At 40.5% G+C, this 25,680-nt stretch overlaps 1 protein-coding gene across 3 annotated transcripts in view; it reads right to left on the bottom strand.

The window, feature by feature from the left end:
- The window catches only part of GLRA2 (glycine receptor alpha 2), a 174,328-nt gene that overhangs the window by 24,546 nt on the left and 124,102 nt on the right, over positions 1 to 25,680 (bottom strand). For all 3 annotated transcript variants that reach the window (XM_041741048.1, XM_041741050.1, XM_041741049.1), the window contains one exon: positions 11,700 to 11,849. In XM_041741048.1, coding sequence (XP_041596982.1) covers positions 11,700 to 11,849 — 150 coding nt within the window. The remainder of the gene's footprint in view (positions 1 to 11,699; positions 11,850 to 25,680) is intronic.

The following is a 25,680-nucleotide window of genomic DNA, read 5'->3' as shown; positions in this document are numbered from 1 at the left end:
AAGGATTTGAGTGCATATAGTTTATTTGGGAGGTGATCTCAGGAGGCACCGGTAGAGAATGGAAAAGTGAAACAGGAAAAGAAACCATGTCAATTCAAGGTGTATTGGTAAGCAGGTTAGAGTATGGGTGACAGGCTCAATCCCACTCGGAATCACTGGGAACCAGTATAGAACATACACATACCTTAGAGCGACAAGGAAGCTGGGATATTTATCTCTAGTCCCCGACTATTATTGACAGAGAGCTATTCCAGGAGTGAGTCCTCAGTATTTCCAGCTTTCCCTGCAAGAGTTGAGCATGCTTCTGGGGCCCGAAACCCCTTCTCTCCACACCATGGCAGAGCAGAGCTTATAGTGGGAAGCTATCCTTGTATATAGAAACAAGGAGTGGCATGGGAATAATGGGTGGAGCACTGACAGTGTTTAGCCCAGGGCCCCTCCGGTCTGTTTCCATGGCACTCCTCTGGCCTTTATCCCAGTGCATGTCCTATGCACATAGAAAGTATGTCTGCTTACTAGTCTGCCTCTCCCTGGACTGTGAGCATCCCCAGGGCGGAATCCATTGGACTTTGTGCATGGCTCATAGTAGGTGTGTGCTACGTTTATGCCGAGTGCATGAATGAATGAGTAAAATGAGATGGACTAAGGAGATGACACTCAGGATAAGGGAATGAGAGAATTAGGAAGAAAACGAGGGATAGAAAAATAGGATCTAGTATGAAGGAAGGAAAAGAAAATAGAGATGACAGTAAGCAGGCTGGGATGAAAGAAAGGATTGGAGATACCAAAAAGACAGAGATTTCATCTGCCAGGCTGCTTCTGCACATCATCTCGCATCCTGCAAAAGAGCATTGCATCCCGCAAGTCCTAAAATAAGGCTGTCATAATAGCTAGCAAAATGGAACGCGCTTGGAAGAAAAACACCTTACGAACATCTCAGGCCTCTGTGTCCCTGACAAGTACCAGCTCTCTACCCTGGTGGTCTAGGGGAATTACGGAGTACCATGACATTTATTTACTCTTGCTGGCTTTCACAATTAAGTCCAAACTCCTAATCCACACAGGTCTGTTAAAGCCTCATCTAAACTCCTCAACCTTTAAAACAAAAAACAAACACACCTTCTACCTCTCTGGGAAAGCAGTTACAACCTCTTCAACATCCTGCTTGCTAAGGAAGCAGTTGTTACCTTAATTAATGATCCACAAAAATCCTCTTTAAATACCGTGTGCAAACATGTGACCAAACATAGGGGGAAATGTTAAAGGACAAAGGAGAACACACACCGTTTCACTGTATTCTTTAAAAAAAAAAAAAAAAAAAGCTAAGATAAGATTATGGACTTCCCTTCCTAAGGAGAAAGGAGAGCTGTAGGGATTTCCAGTCTAAAAATGTCTTTGTATTTTATTTTCTTTTTGTTAATCTTTTAATGGCTTGTTTTTCAACATGGAATCATGGGGGTTAATGTCCTTGACATGATTATGGGTATGTTAGTAGCAAAGGTATGAAGTACCCATAGCATTTTCATGACTGAAGGCCATGTTAGGGTTCTTTGGACCCTTGGTACTCAGTGTGGCCCTCCAGACTAGCAGCATCAGCATCACCTGCACCCGGCCCACACTTGTTGGAAACATCCCAGGCTCTGAGTCAAGCTCAGGGCTGGGTTCCAGGCATCTGTTTTACTTAGGCCTCCAGGTGATTCTCAGGTGTACCAAAGTTAGAGAAATAGTGATCTAGAGCAGATCAAGAGGGAGCCCATCCTCCAGTGGTAGTCTGCAGGTGGGCAAGTGTATTTGTTATTGCCTGTTCTCAATTCCAGTGCCTGTGGCTGGTCCAAGTAGTGAGGATTCTTATGTGCATTCTCACAGTTTAGTGACCTTCCAAGTTCAAAAATTCTCACTAGATTCTTTCTAGAATGGATGAAATCGTCAGTCTTTTCAACACTGTCCTACTGCCTCTCTTTCTCTTTAACACTAAACACCTGTTGAACCACACAAGTTCAGGGGTTGAACTTAAAAATAAGCTTTCCTTATGACTATTAACACCACTGAGCATTCCCTAAATGGGTGTGATAAAGAAGTTAATTTTTCCCTCCCCACATACAAGTATCTTCATCTCCCAGAATTTGGATATTCAGAATGTGAACTTAATATTTCCCAGATATGGGCCCTGTCTTACTTCCTGCATGAAGCTATGCATAGCATCATAGATTTGTTTTCTTAGGGTGTGTGGTGTGTGGATCCATATGATTTATGTTTTAATGAAGCCAATCAGATAGAGATTCCCTTCATACTCAACTGAGTGTGCATCTGAATAAATCAAATTTTTAAAGATAGGCTGCTGATAGAACTTGCTTTTTCTAATATAAGGAGAAGAACTGGCCATCACCCAGTGAGCCCCACCTACATATGAATCATGGAGAACTGACTCTGAGGTTTGCAGAACTGAGAGCACTCTCCTGACTTAGTGGGCAGATGTAGGCAAACCATGTCACCCTTGCAAACAAGAAGTATAAAATAAGTAGGGTATACTTCTCAGTATGAAATAGTCCTAACAATGTTCTAAATCAGGGTTTTCTCTACCATGGCACTATCAACATTTAGAGGTGGATAATTTTTCATTTTATGGTGGGCTTGGAGTTACCCTGTACATAGTAGGAAATTTAACAGTATCCTGGCCTCTACAGACAAGATGCCAATAGCACCCGTCCTTTAGATGTGACAACCAAACCTGTCTCCAGACATTGCCAATGTCCATTGGGGGGCAAAACTGCTCAGGCTGAGAACTACTACTCTACACCTTTGGAGAGGAAAGAGATGAGAGACCTTATGAAAGATTCTCATATGTTGATCCTTTGACTTACAGTTCAACGGATTCATTTGCTTAGATTTGTGGGGTTGATTAGACTTAGCCATAGTAACATCTGCATTTCAATAGTCGCCTTTTAGAGTTAGTTTACATTCTAATTGGGTTAGAGGGGTCTTCAAGGGTTATCTACAACTGGAAAAAGTGCCCTTGTACTTAGGAAGTTTAGCCACAACCTGTAATAGTGGGAGACAGAATGGGAGAATTCAGCTTGCTCCTAATTCTTTCCACTTCTCTTGTTTAGACACTATAGAGTAAAAGTACGAACTCATTATTTCAATCCTATGATTATAAAAATCGCTGTACATGAGTTGAATCTTACTGTGCAATCTGATTTTCCTTTGTACAAGAAAGATAAGAGGAGGGACGCCTGGGTGGCTCAGGGGTTGAGCGTCTGCCTTTGGCTCAGGGCGTGATCCCAGTTCCGGGATAGAGTCCCACATCGGGCTCCCTGCGAGGAGCCTGCCTCTCCTTCTGCCTGTGTCTCTTCCTCTCTCTGTGTGTGTCTCTCATGAATAAATAAATAAAATCTTTAAAAAAATAAAAAATAAAATAAAGACCCTCAAACCTGGGTGGCTCAGAGGTTGAGTCCCTGCCTTTGGCTCAGGTTGTGATCCTGGGATCAAGTCCCACGTCGGCTGGGTCCCTACAGGGTGCCTGCTTCTCCCTCTGCCTGTGTCTCTGCCTCTCTCTCTGTGCCTTTCATGAATAAATAAATAAAATCTTAAAAAAAAAAAACAGAAAAATAAGAGGAATGAGAATGAGGGAGAAGAAATAGAGCTTTTTTAAGATGTTTAATTTTAATCTGTAGAAAATGCTCCCCATTAAATTCAACAAAAGCTTTATGACCCAGAGTCTGTTATATAGTGGTGGAGAAAGTAGATACTAAAATGAACAATCACTAAACAGAATTTTACTACGTGCTATGGCTTTTTTATTGTATGAGCTTTACTCTTAGGAACTCACTTTATTCTCACCAAAATCTTATGAGGTGAATACTATTAACTCCATTTTACAGATGAGAAAACTGAGGCACAGAGAGGTTTATGTGTTTGTTTTTTGTTTTTAAGGGTCCTTGTCTTCTGGCCCTCACCAGTGGGGTCTCACCTCCCATTGGAATGGGAAAATCTAAGGCTTTGGGAACAGTGAGGAGGAAATAGCTCAGGGCTTCTGGGTCTCCTGAGTGGAGGGAGACAGAGAGAGAAAGGAGGGCTTCTAAGCTGTTTCCCTCCTGGGGGCATTGCCTTCAGGTTTGAAGTTAAAGCTGAATAAAAATAGTTTATTGTCCTTGTAGGTTTATCTCCATTCAAGGTGAATGAGAAGATGGTTGAGATCAGGATTCAGGTATTTCTAGGTAAAGTGTCTTAAATAATATTTCCCGATATCTTTCCAATCTTCTATTCCTCCGTGAAACATGTACAGCAGTGGGTAGAAAGTGGCACATGTTATGAAAAGGAACGAATTGGGTACTTGAAAAGGGTGCTTGAAAGAGTGGAATTATTTCAGCCTTGTAGGACCAGGAAATTATCTTTTGAGGCATTAGCAAATTAGCTAAGAGTTAAAGGATAGATAAGGGGGTGGGGGGAGAAAATCACAGCAAAATGAGTGCTGAATTCTTTCCTTGCCAACTTACTGTCATCTGAGACCTTTTAATCAGGGCCTCACATTCTCACCCTATTGTCTGGTCAGTTTGAAGCCCCATATTTTCTCCCTGGGAGGTTGAAGTCTTAATAGTGTGTCAACATTCCTTTTAAAAGGCAGCTTCTGGTGATGAGCACCAGGTGTTGTATGAAAATGTTGAATCACTATATTGTCCACCTGAAACTAATATAACACTGTAGGTTAACTAGCTGGAATTAAAATGAGGGGCGCCTGGGTGGCTCAATCGGTTAAGCATCTGCCTGCCACTCAGGTCCTGATCCCGGGGTTCTGAGATCAAGCCCCACATTTGGCTCCCTGCTCAGCGGGAAGTCTGCTTCTCCTTCTCCCTCTGCCCCTCCCCCCACTCATGTACTAGCTCTCTCTCTTTCAAATAAATAAATAAAATCTTTAAAAACAAAGACAGCTTATCATTAGGTGGCCTAAAAACCATAACTGTGTTCTCAAGCAGCCACAATATCTGAAAATAAAGAAGTGAGGGCTCTGTGGGCATCTGGGAGTATCTAAAATCAGACCCATTGCCAAAAGTCAAGTGTGGTGTGGCCAGATAATAAAAAGAAAGGAAAAAACAAAAGAAAGGAAGAAACTCAGGTGAGGCTTTAAAGTTCTTCTAGGAAAGCTGTTATAAACATCACATGGTACGAAAATTCCTTATTGGAACTAAGGAAGTAACATAAATACAGGATTTTACCACATAGACCTGGGACATCAGCTTCTGATAGACTGGGGTTGGCCCAACCATAGGGATTTGCAAATTCTGTCAGTTGAAGATCTGGGCTTGATTGTTTCTGAGAAACTCTGCTTTAGTAAAATTGACAGTGGCTGCTTCATGAGATGTAGAAAAGATAATCTAAGCAAATACACCTACTCAAAAACTCCCTGGCCCCTCCTTGAAAGTGACCCCATTTCATAACTTGATTGTTTGGTAAACACCAGGCATTCTTCCCATGCAAGTCAATGTAATCTCAGGCATTCTCTCAGTAAATATCTTCCTTGAATAAGTCTTAATGCCAGTGTCACTGTGGAAAATTATTTGATCTTGTGGGTTTTTTTTTTTTTTTTTTTACCTTTTAAATAATCAACCTGTATTGTGTTACAGAGCTCCATTCCCCAAGACTTTTTTTCACTGGGAATAGTGAACATTTAAAAATGGTGTTTTTGTTTTTGTTTTAACTCAGGCACAACCTATCTATTAGGGTCTGTGAGAATTTAGTGGTTCATGACTAACTGGACCAGAACTAGGGCGTGTTAAGGCCTCCGGTCCAAAAGGTAAGGGGGAGCCACAATCCAAGTGCTCCACGTCAATATTTTATTGTCAGATTTAAAAACTTCATTGTTAATGAAAAAAATCCAAGGGGAATAAAATATCAAAATTTTAAGTAAAAACAGGATCTGACCCTTGTACTTGTGTGCTCATCTCACTTGCCTTACCCTAATCACATTCACATTGAAAAAAACAGAGTAGATCATTAGAGTATATTAGAGGTGTTTGTTTCAAGTATGCCTGTGTCTCAGAGATGGATACTGGATCGTAATGTAAGATCTAAAACATGAACTCTGAGCAATAGTAGTTAAGATCAGGGACTCTGGAGCCAGACAACCTGTGTGTGTGGCTTTGGGCATTTTGCTGAACCTTTGTTTTAGTTTTCTCATCTGTAAAATGGAGATAAGAATACTGCCTTCACATTGACAGGATGACCATGTAATTTATCCAAACAAGGGTAATTTTGAGAGTGAAAATGGCACTAACAGACAGTACAACTCTCTGATGTTATTTATTACAAAATAAAAATGCATTATCAAATTATAAAGTTATCTTGCAAAAAATGACAAAGGCATTAACTTTCAGATGCTCAACAGCAAGACTGCTCAGTCTGTTTTGTTTTTTGTCCATTGAACCTATGATTTTCCACGTGTTCTACTGACCCCACCAAGTGGTGGCCTAGTGATATCATGGACTTTGTGTGCCATGTCATGGACCAAGGCTGGCACCCCAAGTGGCCAGCAGGATAGCAGTGTCCCACCACTGACAGAGGCCAGAATCCTTTGTCCCCAGTCAGTTATGTCAAAGTGTACTTCATTTTGAGACTAGCAATCTCCCTTTGAGGTATCCTGGAAACAGAGTGATATGACATTGCTTCCAGAAAGGGTCAAGAAGCCAGGGATAGTGATGGTTATTTTTTAGATTTTACTACATGTTAAAGTGAGAACTTGTCCACTGCACATGTATGCCCCCACCCCGGAAGATTATGCCATGCAGAAACCCGATAGAGACATCAACCAAAACCATTTCATTTTGTTTTAATGCAACTACTAATAATTTGTTTAAAATGAATAATCCATAACAAATGCTAGATTACACCAAGGCATCAGGACAATATGCAAGACCAGGACTTCCCATAGGAAGCTGGGCTATAGGATCACACTATTCACCTAGTTGTTGTGGGGATTAAAGCAACTACTGTATGGAAAGTGCCTAGAACAGTGCCTGGTATATAGTAAGCCTTCAATCAGTGTTAGCTCTCATTACCATTTTTTTCTTATCATGGTTCTGACTTTAAAAAAACTAAATGTGCTACCTTAGAGAAGAAGATACCATTTCCTAAGGGACACCTAAGTGGAAATGTCTCCTAATCTTTTTTTTTTCTGAAAATGTTAATTTTCAATGAAAATAAGAGCCTTGACTACAAAGACCCAAACATGATTTATTTTATTCCCCACCTCGTTCTCAAGTCTTAAATTTGTTAATTAAGCTTCGTATTTCAAATGGCCATTTTGAGATGCACAGTTGAACTCCAGAACATCTCCATGCAAAACACCTAAACTTAGATTTCTCAGTTTTTTTTTTAAGACAAAGCAATGACTACCAGTGCCAACTGGCATCTCTAAGGAGTCTCTCGTTAATGCCCAGCACTGTCAGCCATCTCAGGTGTCCTTCTTGCTCCTCTTTGCAGTGTCCAAACTCTCTTGCTTTCTTTCTTCCTTAACTCCAGCTCCTCTGGAGCCTCTGAAGTTGAGCTCTTTCAACTTCATCACTGGTTTCCTTTATCACTGGTGTCATCTACCAGCTTCCAGCCCTTAGTAGTTGATGACTTTAGGAACTATTTCATTATTAACTCAATACACATTAATGCCACTTTTCATTGAGGGTCTTCAATAATCTAATGGATAACTGGCCCCATCCTTGGCCTTCCAATTCCCTGACTGCCTCACTGTCAGTTTTCCCTCCAATTGACCTTAGCCATATGCTCATGGTCATACCCTTGTCCTTGTCTTTACCTCCTGTGATATCTTGATTTTTGAGCATTTATTTCTCTCTCCCACTCATTACTGGCTTCTGTCCTCCTGGCACGGTTATTTTAATATTCTTATTTCAGCATGTCATTGACCCCTCAGTGAAATGGCCAGTCTGTGAATAGCCAATGTCCCCTTCATGTTCTCACTTTACTACCTTAGAGTCCCTGTTTGATCACTACAACTCCCTTGGAAGCACCCTTAATGGCCCTGCTTTCCCTCCCTCTTTCCCTTCCTCTCTTTCAACTCCTCCATTGTCTTTTTTTAACTGACAGTGTTTTAACATGGCAAGTGCCTTCCTTTATCCCCATCACCAATTTCTCCCATCTGGTAACCATCAGTTTGTTCTCTATAATTAAAAGTCTATTTCTTGCTTGATCTTTCTCTTTGCTTCCCCTTTGCTCGTTTGTTGTTTCTTAACTTTCATATGAGTGAAATCATATGGTATTTGTCTTTCTCTGACTTATTTCACTTAGTATAATACTTTCTAGCTCCATCCATGTCATTGCAAATGGCAAGATTTCGTTATTTTTTATGGCTGAATAATATTCCATTGTATATACACCACATCTTCTTTATCCATTCATCAATCGAAGGACACTTGAGCTGCTTCCATATCTTGGCTATTGTAAATCATGCTGCTATAAACATAAGGGTGCATGTATCCCTTTGAATTAATGTTTTTGTATTTGGGGGGTAAATATCCAGCAGTGCAGTTGCTGGATTGTCAGGTAGTTCTATCTTTAACTTTTTGAGGACCCTCCATACTCTTTTCACAGCAGCTGTACCAGTTTGCATTCCCACCAACAGTGCACAAGGGTTCCTTTTTCTCCATGTCCTTGCCAACACCTCTTTGTCTCTTATGTTGTTGAATACCTATTTTTTCAAAGTATTCCAAAAAATAGAAAAGGAAGGAAAGCTTCCAAATTCATTTCATGAGGCCAGTATCACCTTGATACCAAAACCAGATGAAGACACCACTAAAAAAGAGAACTACAGCCCAATATCCCTGATGAACATAGATGTAAAAATTCTCAACAAAATACTAGCAAACCAAATCCAACAATACATTAAAAAAAATCATTCACCATGATCAAGTGGGATTTAATTTTGGGTTTCAAGGGTGCTTTAATGTTTGCAAATCAATTAATAAAAGAAAGAATAAGAACCATATGATCATTTAAATAGATGGAGAAAAAGCATTTGACAAGGTACAATATCCATTTATGATAAAAAAAAACTCCAACAATGTAGGTTTAGAGGGAACATACTTCAACCTAATAAAGGCCATCTATGAAAACTCACAGCTGACATCATCCTCTAGGAGGAAAAACTGAGAGCTTTCCCCCTAAGATCAGGAAGAAGGATGTCCACTCTCACCACTTTTATTCAGCACAGTACTAGAAGTCCTAGCCACAGCAATCAGACAACAAAAAGAAATAAAAGGCATCCAAATTGGTAAGGAAGTAGTAAAGTAAAACTATTTGTAGATGACATAATTATATATATATATATATGTATATATATATATATATATCCAAAAGACTCCACCAAAAAAAACTTCTAGAAGTGATAAATGAATTCAGTAAAGTCACAAGATATAAAATCTACATACAGAAATCTGTTGCATTTATATACACCCATAATGAAGCAGCAGAAAGAGAAATTAAGTAAACAATCCCATTTATAATTGTACCAAAAATAATAAGATACCTAGGAATAAACCTAACCAAAGAGGTGGGAGATCTGTACTCTGAAAACTAAGATACTGATGAAAGAAATCGAAGAGGACACAAAGAAATGGAAAGGCATTTCATGCTCATGAATTGGAAGATTTCTACAATAGCCTCCTAACTGATCTGCCGCTGCTACTCTTGACCCGGTGGACCATCCACTTGATAGCCTGGCATTTGCTATGTTGAAACTAATCTGTGAATGCTAGTCAGTTAGAATAAAATCCATCCCTTTATACTGGCTTGCAAAGTCCTATATGAATCTGAAATCACCTGTTCCTCTAACCTCATTTTCTACTACTTCATCTTCTTTTCCCCTGACTGCTCTAATATTGCCCAAGTTTCTGCAAACTTATAATATGACTCACTTGGGACTCCTGTGAAAAGTACTAACTCTTAGTGATCGTTCCCACCCCTGCCCCCCCACCTCCTCCCACCCCCGCAGCCTCTGATTCTGGAGGTTTGGGAAAACGTACAAGAATCTACTTTTAACAAGTGTTCCATGTGACTCTTACGATAAGATACAAATACAGCCTAACAATCTTCCACATAAGCATTCTAAGGAAGTCCTACCAATTATTCAGAATTGGGAAGCAAAATGAAACTCATTTTCCATCTCTGGTCTAAGACAGTATGCAGTCAGTAGCCATCTACTATGTAAGCCAGGGAATTCTGGGAATGTAGTTTATGTGCTGAAATACCCTCACATTCTAGTAATTTCCTGCATGGCACAAGTGCCACTTTATGCAGTCTCCTCTGGATGAGGTTGAAGAAATGGTTATCATCAACAAGAAGGCAAAGAAGAGAAAACTGAGAAAGGCTTGATACTCAATAGCATACAGCAAAGAGAATATGTGTGTGTTTCCCTAGGCTGTGGTAGAACAAAATGTTCCTAAGAGATAGAAAAGAGAAACAGATCAACCAGCCAGATACCAGTCCAGAGTATGTGCAGGAAACATTTCTGTAGATGAGGTCAGGACTCTGTGAGCTCATACACATGCAAGCTCCTCAACATAACCAACGTCTAAATCACAATAAATGTTTAGCTTTGCATCTAGGTATTTGGAGCATTGACAGTGAAACATTTTTGGTTTTGTTCCAACAGAGTTGTATATAACTATGGCTTCAATAGCAAGTTTAATTTCTCAGATTTTAGAGGAACAGATTTTGAAAAGTATCTGTCATTTACTGTGTGTTTAACTTTAGTTCTCTAGTGACATTGTTACAAGCACTAGCATACTCCACATTAAAGGCCATGTTTCTTTTCTAGAATCAGAAACTGAAAACAAGTGCAAGCTGTCTGGTGTCCTGTATGAAAGTGGATTATAAACCAGGGTGGTGCTTTTCCAACACGTACACACACTAAAATTACCTGGGGGGAATTTCAGAAATCCTGACTCCTGTGTGCCCCATCCCAAGATTGGGATTTAATTGCCATAGGGTGTGGCCAAGATTTGGGATATTTGAAAGATCCCCAGGCTATTCGAATGGGCAGGAAAAATTTAGGAACCTGGAGCTAATGATTTTGAGCATCTATTTGAACCCTCAAACCTCTGGATAGTGTAAAATTTGAGTTTATGCATTAAAGTTTAAGTCAAGACAATGAGATCAGTTTGATGGGATTTATCAAGTTGTGACCAACCTGGGTAGGGACCTTATTTACATAAACCAGAGCAATTGATGAAAAAGTCAGTCGAAAAAGTTATGTACACAAAGTCACATATACACAAATTATTAATGTTCAAAAAATCAGGATTTTCAGGCAGTTTTGTCAAACTGAGTATATATCTCCAATTAGAGTTGCCTGATAAAACAGGGCTCCCAGTAAAAATCTTAATTTCAGATAAACAAATAGTTTATTAATATAAGTGTCTCCTATGCAATATTTGGGACACATTTATACCAAATGCTATTTATTTATCTAAAATTCAAGTTTAACTGCATGCCTTATGTTTTTATTTGCTAAGTGTGACAACCCTGCCCCAATTTTAAAGGACGAACCTAAGCAATAAGCCAGTATAGTAGGACACATCAGGACAAAAATGAACCTTAGCATCTCGCTCATCATGTATTCTATTTTCTGAATTACATTGCCTGGTTAACTACCTCAAGCTCTACCTGACTTTGTCTGCGCTGAGGGTCAACTGTACCTTATTCTGTCTCTTCTGTCGTCTCCGGAGCCGCAGGAACTCCTTGTGTTGCCTGGAGACAAAGTTCACTGCTGCATATTCCAGTAAGGCAGCAAACACAAACAGAAGGCACACCGCCATCCAGATGTCAATCGCCTTTACGTAGGACACCTGAAAGAGAGAGAGACGAGAGGGGGGCCAATGTGAAAACCTGTGGGGAAATTGGGTTCCTAATGTTGTGAGAAGCAGAATACCTCATTTTCCTTGATTTTCTATCCTTTCCTTAAGAGAATGCTTAAGCATTTCCCATTCCACTTTGCAGATTCGGGGCCGAGCAGTGAAAACTACATGCTCTCTGCCCCAGGCCCTTGTTCATATCTCTCAGTATAGCCCATCTGCTCAAGTAGCCTCATCCCAGAGACCGGCTCCGAAGATCATTACAAGAATTTCCTTCATGGAAAACAAAACAAAACAAAACAAACTTTGAAACTGCTTATTTCCTTCCATTTTTTTCTTACTATTTAAAAGCTAGTGTAACTAAGATAATTCCCAAACCTGGATGAGAAATAAACCATGTGTGGCTTTGGGCCCTTCAAAAACCTATTTGTAATTTCCGTCAATCTAGTGGTCCTGACAATGAAAACAAATTTCTTTCTTTTTTTTTTAAAGATTTTATTTATTTATTCATGAGAGACAGAGAGAGAGAGAGAGAGAGAGAGGCAGAGAGACACAGGCAGAGGGAGAAGCAGGCTCCATGCAGGGAGCCCAATGTGGGACTCCATCCCAGGTCTCCAGGATCACACCCTGGGCTGAAGGCGGCGCTAAACCGCTGAGCCACCCGGGCTGCCCTGAAAACAAATTTCTAAAGAGTTTTAAACTATCACAGTTCAAAAATATTCAACCCAAATAAAGCATCAGGTTCTGGTCTTGGGAAGGTATCTGGTTAAAAAGGAAATTTTATAGCACTTTCTATGGTTGGCCAAGTGTTCGGTATATATAATCTTAAAGTTTGAGAAATCAGATTCTGAAAGCAAATAGTTTTTACTTGCAATGGAAAGTGCTACTCACATTACCTCATTCCCAATTATTTTTTAAAATAACTAGATGATGTTGTAACCTACTGGACCCCAGACTACAAAGGATGCTTATCAAACTGCTAGCTGAATGTGTACTATCTAGCTCTAATTTTTTTTTTTAAGATTTACTTATTTATTTAAGAGAGAGAGAGAGAGATTGAGGGAGAGCGCACATGTGATGGAGGGCAAAGGGAGAGAGAGAGAAGCAGACTCCCTGCTGAGCAGGCAGCCGATGCGGGGCTCCATCTCACCACTCTGAGATCATGACTTGAGCCAAAATCAAGAGTCAGACACTTAACCGACTGAGTCACCCAGGCACCCCACCCTAACTTTTTAAAAAAGTTTTATTAAAAAAAAAAAAAATAAAAAAAAAAAAATAAAAAAAATAAAAAAGTTTTATTTATTTGAGACACAGAGTGAGAAAGAGACCCTGTGAATGTAAGAGCATGCATGGGGTGGGGGGAGAGGGAGAGGGAGAGGGAGAGAGAGAATCTCCTGCAGACTCCCTCCTGAGCATGGAGTACAATGCAGACTCAATCCTATGACCCTGAGATCATTACCTGATCCCAAATCAAGAGTCTGCCTCTTAACCAGCTGAGCCACCCAGGCACCTCTAGCTCTAACTTTTAAATACAGTTTCCAATTATTTTGATAGCAGACACTGGGTATTTACCAGCCAGTATTGTAAGCATTTTACCTGTATTTTCTAGCCATTACAATAACTGTATTACCCTTATTTTCTGATGAGGAAACTGGAGTATATACGGGTTAAATTATTACCCAAGGTCACAGAGCTAATTAAATGGCAGAGCTAAGATTGTAATTGGATACCAGTCTGACTAGTGGATTTCCTTCCCCCCCTCCCTCCGCCACCACACACACACACACTCCTAGGATTATAGTTTGTATCTTACATTTCTCTTTGACCTTTATAGTGAGCATTTCTTACATCATTTAACTTTCTTCTAAATCATACTTGCATAATGGTCCAGACCATGATTAATAATTCTGTATCATAGGGCATATAGGTGATTTTTAATTCTGTTTTTTGCTACTATAAAATTTGGGGCTATGAATGTTCTTCCCCCAAAATATTTGGCTGTATCTCTGATTATTTGTTAGATCAATCCTTAGAATGGGATTATAGGAATAAATGATAGGAAAACAGGCTTCTGACTTAGAAAGTTAGTAGTAACACAGTAGATGTAAAAGCAGAGGCTCCAGAGTGAGATGACCCAAGCAGAAAACAGCACTATGTTCCTAACTCTATAATTTTGCCAAATTGTTAAACCTCTTTCTGCCTCCCATCCTTGTCTGTATAATAGGGACAATAATACCTATCTCAGAGTTATGTGGATAAGATCACTTAATATATACAAAGTGCTTAGAATAGTATTTGGTACAGAATAAGTGCTATATAAACGTTTGCAATTATTTGTGTACATAAGGATGTGATTTTATTAATGGAGAAATTTTGGAAGAGTGAGAAAGATCACGGAAGATAAAAATCATCCACGATCCTAATATATTCCAGTTATTATTTTTAAGGCTACCACCTGCTTTACACTATTTGTCTCAGTCAACCTGAACTACTGGTCAGTCCCACATATGTTGTGACAAAATGGTCCAGCACTTTATCATCTCCAGCACTTTGAATATATCACCTTTCCTACCTGGGATACTTATTCTCATTCTTTCTGATTCACAGACTCTTCAGAATCCTTCAGTACTTGACTCATGCCAGCTCACCTGGGAAGCCTCCCCAACCTTACTACTTTCTCTCATCTGAGTTAGGAGCCACTTTCCTTTGCTTTCTCATCATTCTCTATTGAACCTGTCCCTTTTTACTCCATGAACTTCTCTGACCCTATCACTAGAGTATAAGCCGTTTGTTTTGTTTTTTAGACAGGCTCTATATATTATTAACCTTTGTATCACCAACATAGGACCCAGCAAATAGTGAGTAAGCATTAGCTAGGTAGGATGGATGGATAAATCAATTATTGATTGACAGAAGGAATGAAGGAAGTATCTGGCCATCTTTCCATCTTTGTATTAAATTTCAATAATTTTGTACTATATAACCTTACCCGCAGTTGCATGTATTTGATATTTCTAGGAGTGGACTGTGAGTGGATTTTAATTCTCTTAGCACATTTAGCATGCCTCGAATGTTTCTTCCCTTAATAAGCAATCATTTGTCTTGTGTTTGCTCTTCTAGAGCAATCCTGTTCCCCTGTAATTTGTCTTATATTTGCTCTTCTGGAGCAATCCTGTTTTCCTGTAATAATAGAACATTACCAATCACAGCATTCCCAGTTATATATTATTCAGAAGACCATAAATGTTTTAAGACCCAATAATGAGAGGAATTTGTCAGTGCCTGAGATATGTCCATACCAAGAGCTAAGTCCAAGAGAGCTGACCGCCACTCCTCCCTTTCCTGGTGTTTACAGCATTTAGTAATTTGTAAGCCTTTTCCCCAACTCGTTCTGGCCATCAGCAGGCCAAGCACATATTTGGCTTCTTTTATAGCTGTTCATAAATGAGCCCTTTCAGTCTCTTAAACATTTTGGTTGGTCTCTGAGTTTCCTCCAAATCATGAACATCTTTCCAGCATTGAAGTGCTGGCATTAAATGCATTATTCACACGGATTTAGAAGGTGTTGTGAGACATCTATTACATATGATGTGATGTCCCTTGGTGCTAGTCTCTGAGGATTGAAATGCCTTTTTGTTGCTTTTACCCAGCTCTGATGTCAGATTCTCTCACTTTGGCTGCTAATCCCTAGATGTTGTTAGCTCACATCTTCCCCGTCACATTCTTTTTATGATTCTTGGGCTTACATGATTGCTTCCTGAACTACTTTACTACAATCTTGCAAAAAATAGTTTTCAAAGGTAATTAAGCTCTCAAAATGCTATTATGACTCAGTGAGTTGGTATCTTTCCAGGCATATTTAATTCAGGAAAATAAACATTGAGGGCATACTATGTGGAAGGCACTGTACTAGGTGCTGGTGGGAGGGGAGCAAAAGGTATATGGATAACAAAGATGCACATCGATACTTCCCAGATCATACTTCAGGGGACCTTGTTCACACTGTGCTCCAGAAAGTGCCATTCTCATACTTCAGGGAGCAGCAAATTATGGCCTATGGATCAAGTCTGGCTCACTACATGTTTTATAAAGTTTTATTGGAACACGGCCATACTCATTCATTTACATATTATCTATGGCTGCTATTACACTAAGATGGCACAGTTGTGACAGAGCTCATGTGGCCTGTAAAACCTAAAATACAATACTATGTTGTCCTTTACAGAAAACATTTGCTATGCCCTGACCTAGACTGTAGTGTCATTGGGTTTGTCCTGGGGTTGTACATCACAGTAGTGCTGCTTGGTGCTTGAGAAATTTGTGGTCTACTGAAGGAGACAGTCAAGTGAACATATCACTGATACAAAGTAGATGGTCTCCTGTGCCAGGGTAGAAGAAAGACCAAAAGGCTGCTAAAATGTGGGGAGGTTGACAGAGAAGATCAGGAAAGGCTTCATTCTTTAGTGATGTGGCATTTAACTAATGTTTGAAGAAGGTCAGAATTTGGTGGGTGGAAACAGCTATGAAAACAAAGCCATGAGGATGGGAGAGTAGATGGGCTCAGGGATGGCAAAAAACCTATTATCCAGGGTGTGCTAGGTACCTGGGAAGTATATGGTGGGCTGCGAGCAGATAGGCTGGGCCAGCACACTGAAGGCCAAGCAGAGGGCTTTGGGTTTCAGACGGCTCGTAACGACAAGCTGATGATGGTTTTGAGGCGGGGTATAGCTGTATAAGTCCTTTTCTAATTATCCTGATGGTTTTTTTTTTTTTTTGTCTTCAAAAGCAAGAGTCTTAGCAAAAGCAGATGTTTTCCCTCCTTACCAAAAGTTGCCTTCCTTCCTCTTGCCACTTTCAGCTCTACACAAGGCCTGTTCTCTTCAAGCTTTCCAACAACATCTCCGAATCTTTTGCTGGATTTTCTTCTATTTGTCATGTTCCTTGAACTCTACCTCTTCAATTTTCCTTCTGTCTTCATATCCTCAATGAATCTACCCATTGGATTCTATAGTTTTCTTCTTGTTCGTGTGTGTGTGTGTGTGTGTGTGTGTGTGTGTTTGTGTGTGTGTCCTATAGCAGAGATTGGCCAAGTTCTCATGAATCCTACTTCCCTAAAAAATTTGTCAGTTCAGTTGAATCCCCTGTGCAATGTGGGCAGAAGTGATAGATGCCACTTTGGGGCCTCTAAAATCTCCCATGAGGTCCTTATGATTTAACCCTTCTGCAGCCACCTTGGATGTCACTGATTTCAAATGGCGGTGCCAAAAGATGGAAGAAGCCTGGATCCCTAAAAGACCTAGGGCCACCCACTCTACAGAAGAGTATAATTTAAGTGAGAAATAAACTTTCATTGTATTAAGCCACAGAGATCTCAGGGTTCTGCGTTTCCAACACTCCCAAATCCATCATTCAGTCCTGACCTCTCACCTCTCATTCCTGTCATAACTCTAAAATGCCTGCAGTTAGTATTTGCAAAATCAAACTCATTAAATGCCCCCCTTCCCTTTCATCTGATTTGAATCTTCCCACTAGCAAACATAGTTTCACCATTGGTTCCTTCCTTGCCTTCATCTCTAATACTCAATCTGTTGTAAAAGCTCAACATTTCTTTCTGCAAAGTACCCTTGGTTTTATTCTTTCTCTCCATTTTAAATATATCACTACAACCCTGGCAACCAACACTTCAACCTGGTTATTATAACCTCCTGACTGAGCCCCCCACTCCTTGTATTCAATTCTTCTCTGTGGCACTTTATCCTTTTGCTTTTGCTAGATTAAATTTAAAATGCCAATTTCATGTTGCAACATACCTGCTTAAGAATTGCCGAAGCTGCCTATTACCAGCTCTAGTATCCAAGATCTTGCACAGCATGTGTCCACCCCAGTTAATCTGATTCCACTCTTTCCTAACATGAACCTTATACTTTGTTTAAGTAATTCTGCTTATCCCTGAGGGAGCCAAGTCCATTCCTACTGAGAACCCCAGTGGTTCATAACTGGGTGTGGTTTTGCACCCTAGGAGGCACGTGGCAATGTCTGGAGATATTTTGGGTTGTCACAACTACTGGTGTCCAGGAGGTTGAGGTCAGGAATGCTGCTAAATATTCTATAATGCACAGAACAACCTCCACAATGAAGAATTATCTGACCCCAAATGTCAATAATTCTGAGGTTAATAAACTCTGAGATGGAGAGAGCAAAAACTCTCCCAGCCCAGGCATCTATATGTAGTCCAGTGGTTCTCTACTGGGGATAGTATTGTTCTGAGAAGACACTTGGCAATGTCTGAAGATGTTTTTGGTTGTCCCAACTGGAGAGTGGGGTTTTGCCACTAGCTTCTAGTGGTTAGAGGCCGAGGATACTGCTGTAGATACCCAACAATGCATAAGACCGTCCCCATGACCTAGAATTACCCAGCCCTACATGTTAATAGTGTTAAGGTTGAGAAAGCCTGGCCTATATGTTTTTTATCAGCATAGATATTCTTCCTGCCTTTCTGCTACCTGTTTATTGCCAGATAATTCCTCAAGGAGTAGTTCAAATTCCCTCTCCAGACTGATGCTTTCTCTGCCTATTCTAGTCCACAGTGGTCTTGCCCATCTTCAGAATTTGTATTATACCTACAGTTAGGATTGTACAGTTTAGTCTTTGCTTCGTATGTGCATTTTTTCTTTACTCAACTAAAGTGTATGATACCGGGGGATAAAGATCCAGTAATGTCTTTTGTATCTATGCCACCAAGGACAAATCTTTAAGTATATCATAGATGCCGCATAGTTTCTATTGATTGACAAGTTATCCAAAACATATATAAATTCAAATTCCTTTCACAATCAATGCTTTTTATGAAGGATCAGCTACCAAAATAAAAATGAGAAAAACAAAAACTAAAAGGAAAAAATTAGCTTTGGTCTTTATAGGTGATAATATCTAGCTCACTATTTATTTGCACTAAGGGAAAGAAGCATACTTACTATTTTCATGACTTTACAATTTATGTAATTTGCAAACTACTTAAAGAGGTAGAGCCAGTCAAATGGGTTAGATTTTTGTGGCACTAAATAAACATTTACCTGGTATTTGAACACATCAGTTAGATAGTGGAGTTTAGCTCATTGCTCAGTTGTTTTGGCATCACGTTGACATTTCTTAAGATATTTTGCATCAGTGGTTATTTTCAGTACTGTCTTGGCATTTTTTAAAAACTTGGGCAAGTTTTCTTGAGTAAATTTTTTATTAATTATATACTCAGATCAGTTTCAAAAGGGAAAACCATCCCTGAATTTATTTACTTTAGTACCATAATATGTTTTGTTTATATTAAAAAACTACACCATATTCCATGTCATGGAGCTGGTTGTTTAGGGGTTGGACCATTTTCTTCCCAGGGTTTATCCTCCACAGAGAAGAGTGAATCATCATTGTATGAGGATTGCCTGAATGTCCTTACAGCTTGGATGCCCTCTACATCCTTCATGGGCAAGTCACTCTCCTTTGACAATTTGTCAACAAAAATATATCCATATTCTCAGCTTCTGAGCTGACCTCAGAGAGCTGTGACATTCCTCCAGCAGACAAGCAAGGAAGGTTAGTTATGTGCACATATGGAAAGAAATTCTCAACAGTAGGGAAAAATCACAAATTACTGTGATAAACCAAGTAGCATTTTTTAAAAATGGGCTCCATGCCAGCGTGCAGCCCAATGTGGGGCTTGAACTCATGACCCTGAGATCAAGACCTAAGCTGAGATCAAGATTCAGATGCTTAACCCATTGAGCCACCACGGTGCCCCCCAAGTAATACTTTTTAAAAGAAAAGAGGCAAAATGGATTCATAGGGAAATCTCAAAATGCTAAGATATTTTTAAGTGGAATGATCTCTCACACCCACCTGTTTGAGTCAATGTTAATTCTCATACTATACATACAAACCATTGCTAAACCAGAATACAAGCTTTTCTGCTGTGTACAGTACAATTGCTTCTTATCTAATTTAGAAGGCAAAATTTTAATTAACCCTGGTTAATGCAGCTGTCAAAATGAAAGATACCTGTTGGTCATACTAGCCTGACTTGTGCTTTCATTATGTAGAACAGAAGCCTTTGGCAACTCCAATGAACTTGTCCTTTATTCAGTGCTATGAAGTACACCACCACTCTCTCCATCCCCATTTTTTGGGGGAGAAAAATAAGTTTATTAAATGCATATCAAAAGCTTATATAGCTGGTAATCAACAACAGAGGAAATGAGAAATTCTGGCTTTGATTTTCTGTTTTGACTCTTACCTACATTCAGTCACTGTAAAAATATCATCTGAAAAAATATAGACAGTTGAATTAATCCTAGTGCCAAAGATTTGTGGCGTTGTACAATTTTATCTTTATAATTTCACTGCCAAGTTGCCATTTTTATTGCCTAATTAAAGAGCTCACATCTGCTGTTTAAGGCCAGGAAAATCAGATTGCCTTGGCAGAGAGGGATGGTGGCAGCACTGAGTACCTGGCCCAAACCAGTGTCACCACCCCTACCCCATTTTCTCTCTAGTCTTATGCTCTTGTTGGGTTCTGGGTAGAATATTGAGTAAACACTATTGTGAAGGTGCTGTTTGTAGAAACAGCCATTGGGTGGCAGTGCCTCCAAGCCTGGTATCTGTAGGAGGCAACTAGAAAATGGTACTCTAAATCACAAAACTTTCATAAAGGACAGACCTGAACAACCTTCAGGGACCAATTAGTTTGTTGAGTGGTGCACAAGCCTAGCTAGCTGGTATCATTTACAAAGATGAATCAGTTTCTCTCTATGATGGTGGTCCAAAAACTGTTCAAAGTAGCTTGCCAAAGTGTACTACCCACATGAATTTTTATGGGTAGAGAAGCTAAGAAAAGGGTAGAACTGCCAGCCGCAGAATATATAAGGACTCTTAAGTGATATCTGCTATTAGGGGTGCCAAAGGGACACCCTGCAGAAAGGCTCCCCCAAGTCTCTCAGCCTTGTGCAAATGTAGCCATCTAGGGAGGAGGCCAAGGTGATGAGGAAGCTGCATCTGGAAAAAGGGGAGGAAGCAGGATGAGGGGGCATCTTCTCCCCTGTGCTTGTGTTTGCACATGTCTCATCACACTCCCAGCTCATGGCCGGGAATACGAATTTCTCCCACAATCTGCATCCCATAGCTGCACCCCTAGTGCCAAAACAAGGGCAGTATATTCTCAAACAAGGGCAGAAATGAAGAGGGAGTGGGAGCCAGGAGCAAATGCCCACTAGTGAAAAAACAACCCCAGTGAAGAAAAACAACCCCAGTGAAGAAAAAAGCCAACTGGATGATCTCCGTGTTAGAAAGACAACCACCAGCTTTTGGAGGATAATGATGATGATCCTCCACTTTATTAAGAGATAATTTGTGTCGTCAGATAGATATTTGTGTGTGTGTGTGTGTGTGTGTGTGTGTGTGTGTGAGAGAGAGAGAGAGAGAGAGAGAGAGAGAGAGAGAGAGAGAGATTGGGGAGAATATGAAGATGGGAAAGTAAGAAAGGAAAGGAATAGTTTTTGAGCCAGGCCAGCTTGGATTTAAATTCTAGTTGAATGGCCAGTGAAATTGGGAAAATCACTTAACCTTTTAAAATCTCAGTTTCCTCATACTGAAGTAGGGGCCCAAGGATTCTAGTGTCATGGGATCACCAAAGGATTGAATAAGACACTATGTAAATCTTAACACTCATTTGGCAGATTGCAGACCCTCAATCACAGTGGTTTGCCACTGAGGAGCTCCTGTAGCCATTGGGAAATTCAAAACTTGCAAAATTCAAGGCAATTTTCCCCGGAGGAATAAATGTAGAATTTATTGTATTTCATGTTCTGTGCATGCAGTAAGACTTTATTAGTATTTTTACATTGCCCTATTTCAAATTCACATAAGCTAAGTTCACATAAAATGGAAGCTCATTGTAGTGAATACAACAAATATACAGTGACAGAGGAATATGTCACAGGACCTGATATATGCTGTTACCAAAACATGACAATGAACCACCACTATCAGCAACAAAAAGCTTGCAACAACACACCTCTAGGAATTATTTCCATTATAAAGATAAGAATGCTCCAGTTTACTCATCAGCTAGCACGATCACATGGCCACAGAGTGGTTGTGCTGCTCTTCCCATCTACCTGACGTGACTCCACACTCAGTGCTTTTTTGGCTCACTGACCCCTGTGGGAACCTTCCTCTCTGGGGAGCGAGTCAGGAGAATTCCTCACAGACTGTGATTTCACCAGATGACGACATCTGATGTGAAAGAGAAGTGGGAAAGTGCATGTGGTTGGGCGGCGCACAAGGAACCACAGCACCGTCACTCCTGCAGCCGTGGAGATACTATGAACATAAGTGTTTAAAGATGAACGATAACCACACTGTTCTTGATTTGCTTTCTCAGTCAGCAGTTAGTGCTATTTCCACTTCTTTAGTGATTCCCTTACACACCCCACCCAGGTACAAATTTCATACTTGCAAGCAAGGAAGGAGAAGGGGGAGAAGGTTAATACAAACAGCTCAGTCTCATTCTCTGGACTAAGGCTGAGTGAAAGGCCTTGGAATGATGGCCAGGGTTTATAGTGACAAAGGTTTTCTCTGGCTTTCCATTTGGTGCTCCCCAGGGAGGAGGCTTGATGGGAGAGGGAATATGGCAAATCTGAGGCATCCCTACCTCCTAGACTGGGCTTGTTGGCTTATCATTTCCAGGTTGGCAGTGCTCCCTAGAGTAGGATAAGGAGGCCAGATCAGGAAGGCAGCCTTGGCCAAACCTCTCACCCTGACCATTTCTGAAATGCAGAATGTTGGAATGCATGGGCAGGCCAAGTACTGAGTGTGTGCAGGCTTCATGTCACCCCACAACAATCCTGATGGTGGGTTCCTGATTCACACCAACTTCTGAGATGATCAGAAGGTAAGTCCAGTGAGGAATGGTTGGTTCTGAACTATAAAATGGTGACAGTCTGAGAAACCCAGTTCAGCCCGCAATTATAGATAAGCCATTTCCTCAACAGCACCTAGAATCCTTTGATGACTTCAGGGTACAAGAGACTTCTCCGGGTGCTGACCTTCCCCACAATGTACCCGAGTCCTCCAAACACTGGGTTGCCACATCCTGGGGATAAGGATAAGTGTTCTTTTGGTGGAGGGACAAAGACTATTAAACAGCTGAGGACATAGTGTGAGATGATAATTGAATGGCAGAGTCCATGGTAACTGAGAAGTTGACCACCCACCTCCTGGCTTCTGGCCTGGTTTAGCATCAGCTTTGTACTCGCTGCATATGAGCTCACAGTGGAGGTAGCAGGCCAGTGAGGATGTCTCCATAGAACCTTGACAGAAACCTTCCCTTCTTGGCTTGAGACTGAGCACTCATGTCTGGTGCATGCTAATCTAAAGCTCCTGAAGCTCATCAGTGGCCTACTGTTTCAGACCACTCAAAGTAAGACTGAAATGGAAAAATTCCAGGCTCCCATCAAGTTCCAGGTTACATGTGGGGAGGAGAAAACAAGAAAAGGAGCTACAGGTCAGTCAGGACTAGAGAATTAATGGATACAAAAGCCACTGGCTGGGCTGGTGATCTCACTTTTTGTTACTGTAAATTACCAAAGAGCTGGCCTCTACTGTATCCATTTCCTGTAGCCTAGCAGCGTTTTGATTCAAGTCAGCTCTATGCCTTTCTCCTCACCACAAAAATCAGAAGCACAAATCACCCACTAATAATTACTTATTTGCAAAAGATACTAGCCTGCAGGAGTCTGTTAGTAATTAAAAAGAAATCCTACAGCCTCTTGAATAAAATGACAAAAATAGATGTGCAAGCTCTTTGAAGAAATTAAAAAAAGTCCCTGCCATCAGAAAGCAGTATTATTATATTTCATTTTTTTAAAGATTTTTAAAAATTTATTCATGAGAGACACAGAGAGAGAGAGAGAGAGAGAGAGACAGAGACAGAGAGAGGCAGAGACACAGGCAGAGGGATAAGCAGGCTCCATGCAGGGAACCTGACGTGGGACTCCATCCTGAGTCTCCAGGATCACACCCTGGCGGAAGGCGGCACTAAACTGCTGAGCCACCTGAGCTGCCCTATTATTATATTTCAATATGGAAATGTACAGACTAGTAAAAACAATAAATTGTAAATGTGAAAAGATTTTGGTAGGACTTATTGAGCACATCAGTTTCTAATATATCAGTTGTATATATCTGCTTCAGAGAATTACAATTGATCTCAATCCCTTGGTGGCAATCAGTCCTGTAGGATTATAGAAACTGAGAGGAGGTAGCAGGGCTGTGATGCAGAGATCAATGAGAAGATGCCAGGGATATGGGTTTTGGCCTTGCTACTGCCTGACTTTGCAAACTCGATCACATCATTTCACCTTTCTGGGCCTCAGGTTCCTTCTTAGAAAAGGCTTGGATGATCATCTTTAAGGTTTCTGCTATTCTTTGATTCTGTGACTCAGGGGAGAGAGAAAGTGATGAGGGAGGAAACCAAGTCAATAGCAGGATGGGGTCCCAGTCTCAAGGGAACCTTCTTTATCCTATGCCCTGCTTTCTTACCAGCTTCAATGTCATCCATCCAATAATGTATATTCATTGAGCTCTTCTGTGTGCCAGGCAGAACTTGCCTAAAATGGTGAATTCCTTGCTTAGCAACAAATTGCACTGATGGAAAATATTTATGTGTAGAAGACTGTGTGTGGCAGATGCACTGAGTTCACCTACAAATTCAGTGGGAAAGTCTCCTAGAAATGGTCAGCAACTTACCTCAAGCCCCTGAGCCTCTCCGTTCTTCTGCCTAAGATATTTTTTCTGGTGCTTTAACAACTTTTTCTACTTGTACACAAGGAAGCCTAGAACACTCCTAAGGGCAGCCCTCAACCAGGGAGGAGTGGGAGCTGAGTTGGTAGATAAAGACCTCAGATTTCAGATTATTGGTGGGACAAGTCCAGTGAAGATTCTATATGGTTTTTCAGAGGATCCCCAGCAGGACTGAACCCTGGTTGCCCTCCACGGTAACCAATTCCATAATACACTTTATTGGCTTTTCTCCTTTCCTTGTTTACTCCCCACACTCTCATTTGTCCTTCCTCAGACCACCTTCCAAATGGACTCTCTGTACCCAAATACTTGTTAGAGGGCCCACAGTTTACTGAAACAAATGACCCAAACCTAAAATTAGATCAGGGAAGCCTGACACAAATATGATGCCTGCCATATCAGGCACCATTTAGAAACCAGGATGGCAAGCAAACCAGCCACACACCTCCTCCTGAAAATTTCTTATCGACAAAAGCCCTATATCTGGCTGGTTTGCACATCATCAATAGGAATGGAGTGTCAACATGGTTCAAAAACCAATCTGGAGAAGTATCAAATCAATTTGGGATCTAGTACCCATATAATTTAATACCCATCACTTCCCTTTTTGTTCTACACAGATAGTTTTGAACTGATCATATTAGAATTGTGTAACTACAACAATCATAATAACAATAACTATTCAATAATATGCAAGAGTTATCCAACATATACTAACCCTCTTGGGTCAGGGAAATAATGAGAACACTTTATTTACAGAAACATAATCTGTTCTATGCTAGATATGATGTTTGTTAGGAAGATTGAGTCACAGCTATCTTTTGAGCTTATAAGGATGGACATATTATGAAGGTACAAATTGTTCCTATTGACAGGACACCAATTAAAAATGTTAACGACATTACACTAAAAGACCAGTGAAGACTTAGTTTTAATAGCGGCCCCCAATGATTCTTGCCTCCTGGTATTCTAACCC

Source organism: Vulpes lagopus, chromosome X, assembly GCF_018345385.1.
Source record: "Vulpes lagopus strain Blue_001 chromosome X, ASM1834538v1, whole genome shotgun sequence".
NCBI classification, from domain to species: domain Eukaryota; kingdom Metazoa; phylum Chordata; class Mammalia; order Carnivora; family Canidae; genus Vulpes; species Vulpes lagopus.
This window is presented reverse-complemented; position numbering and strand designations above follow the sequence as displayed.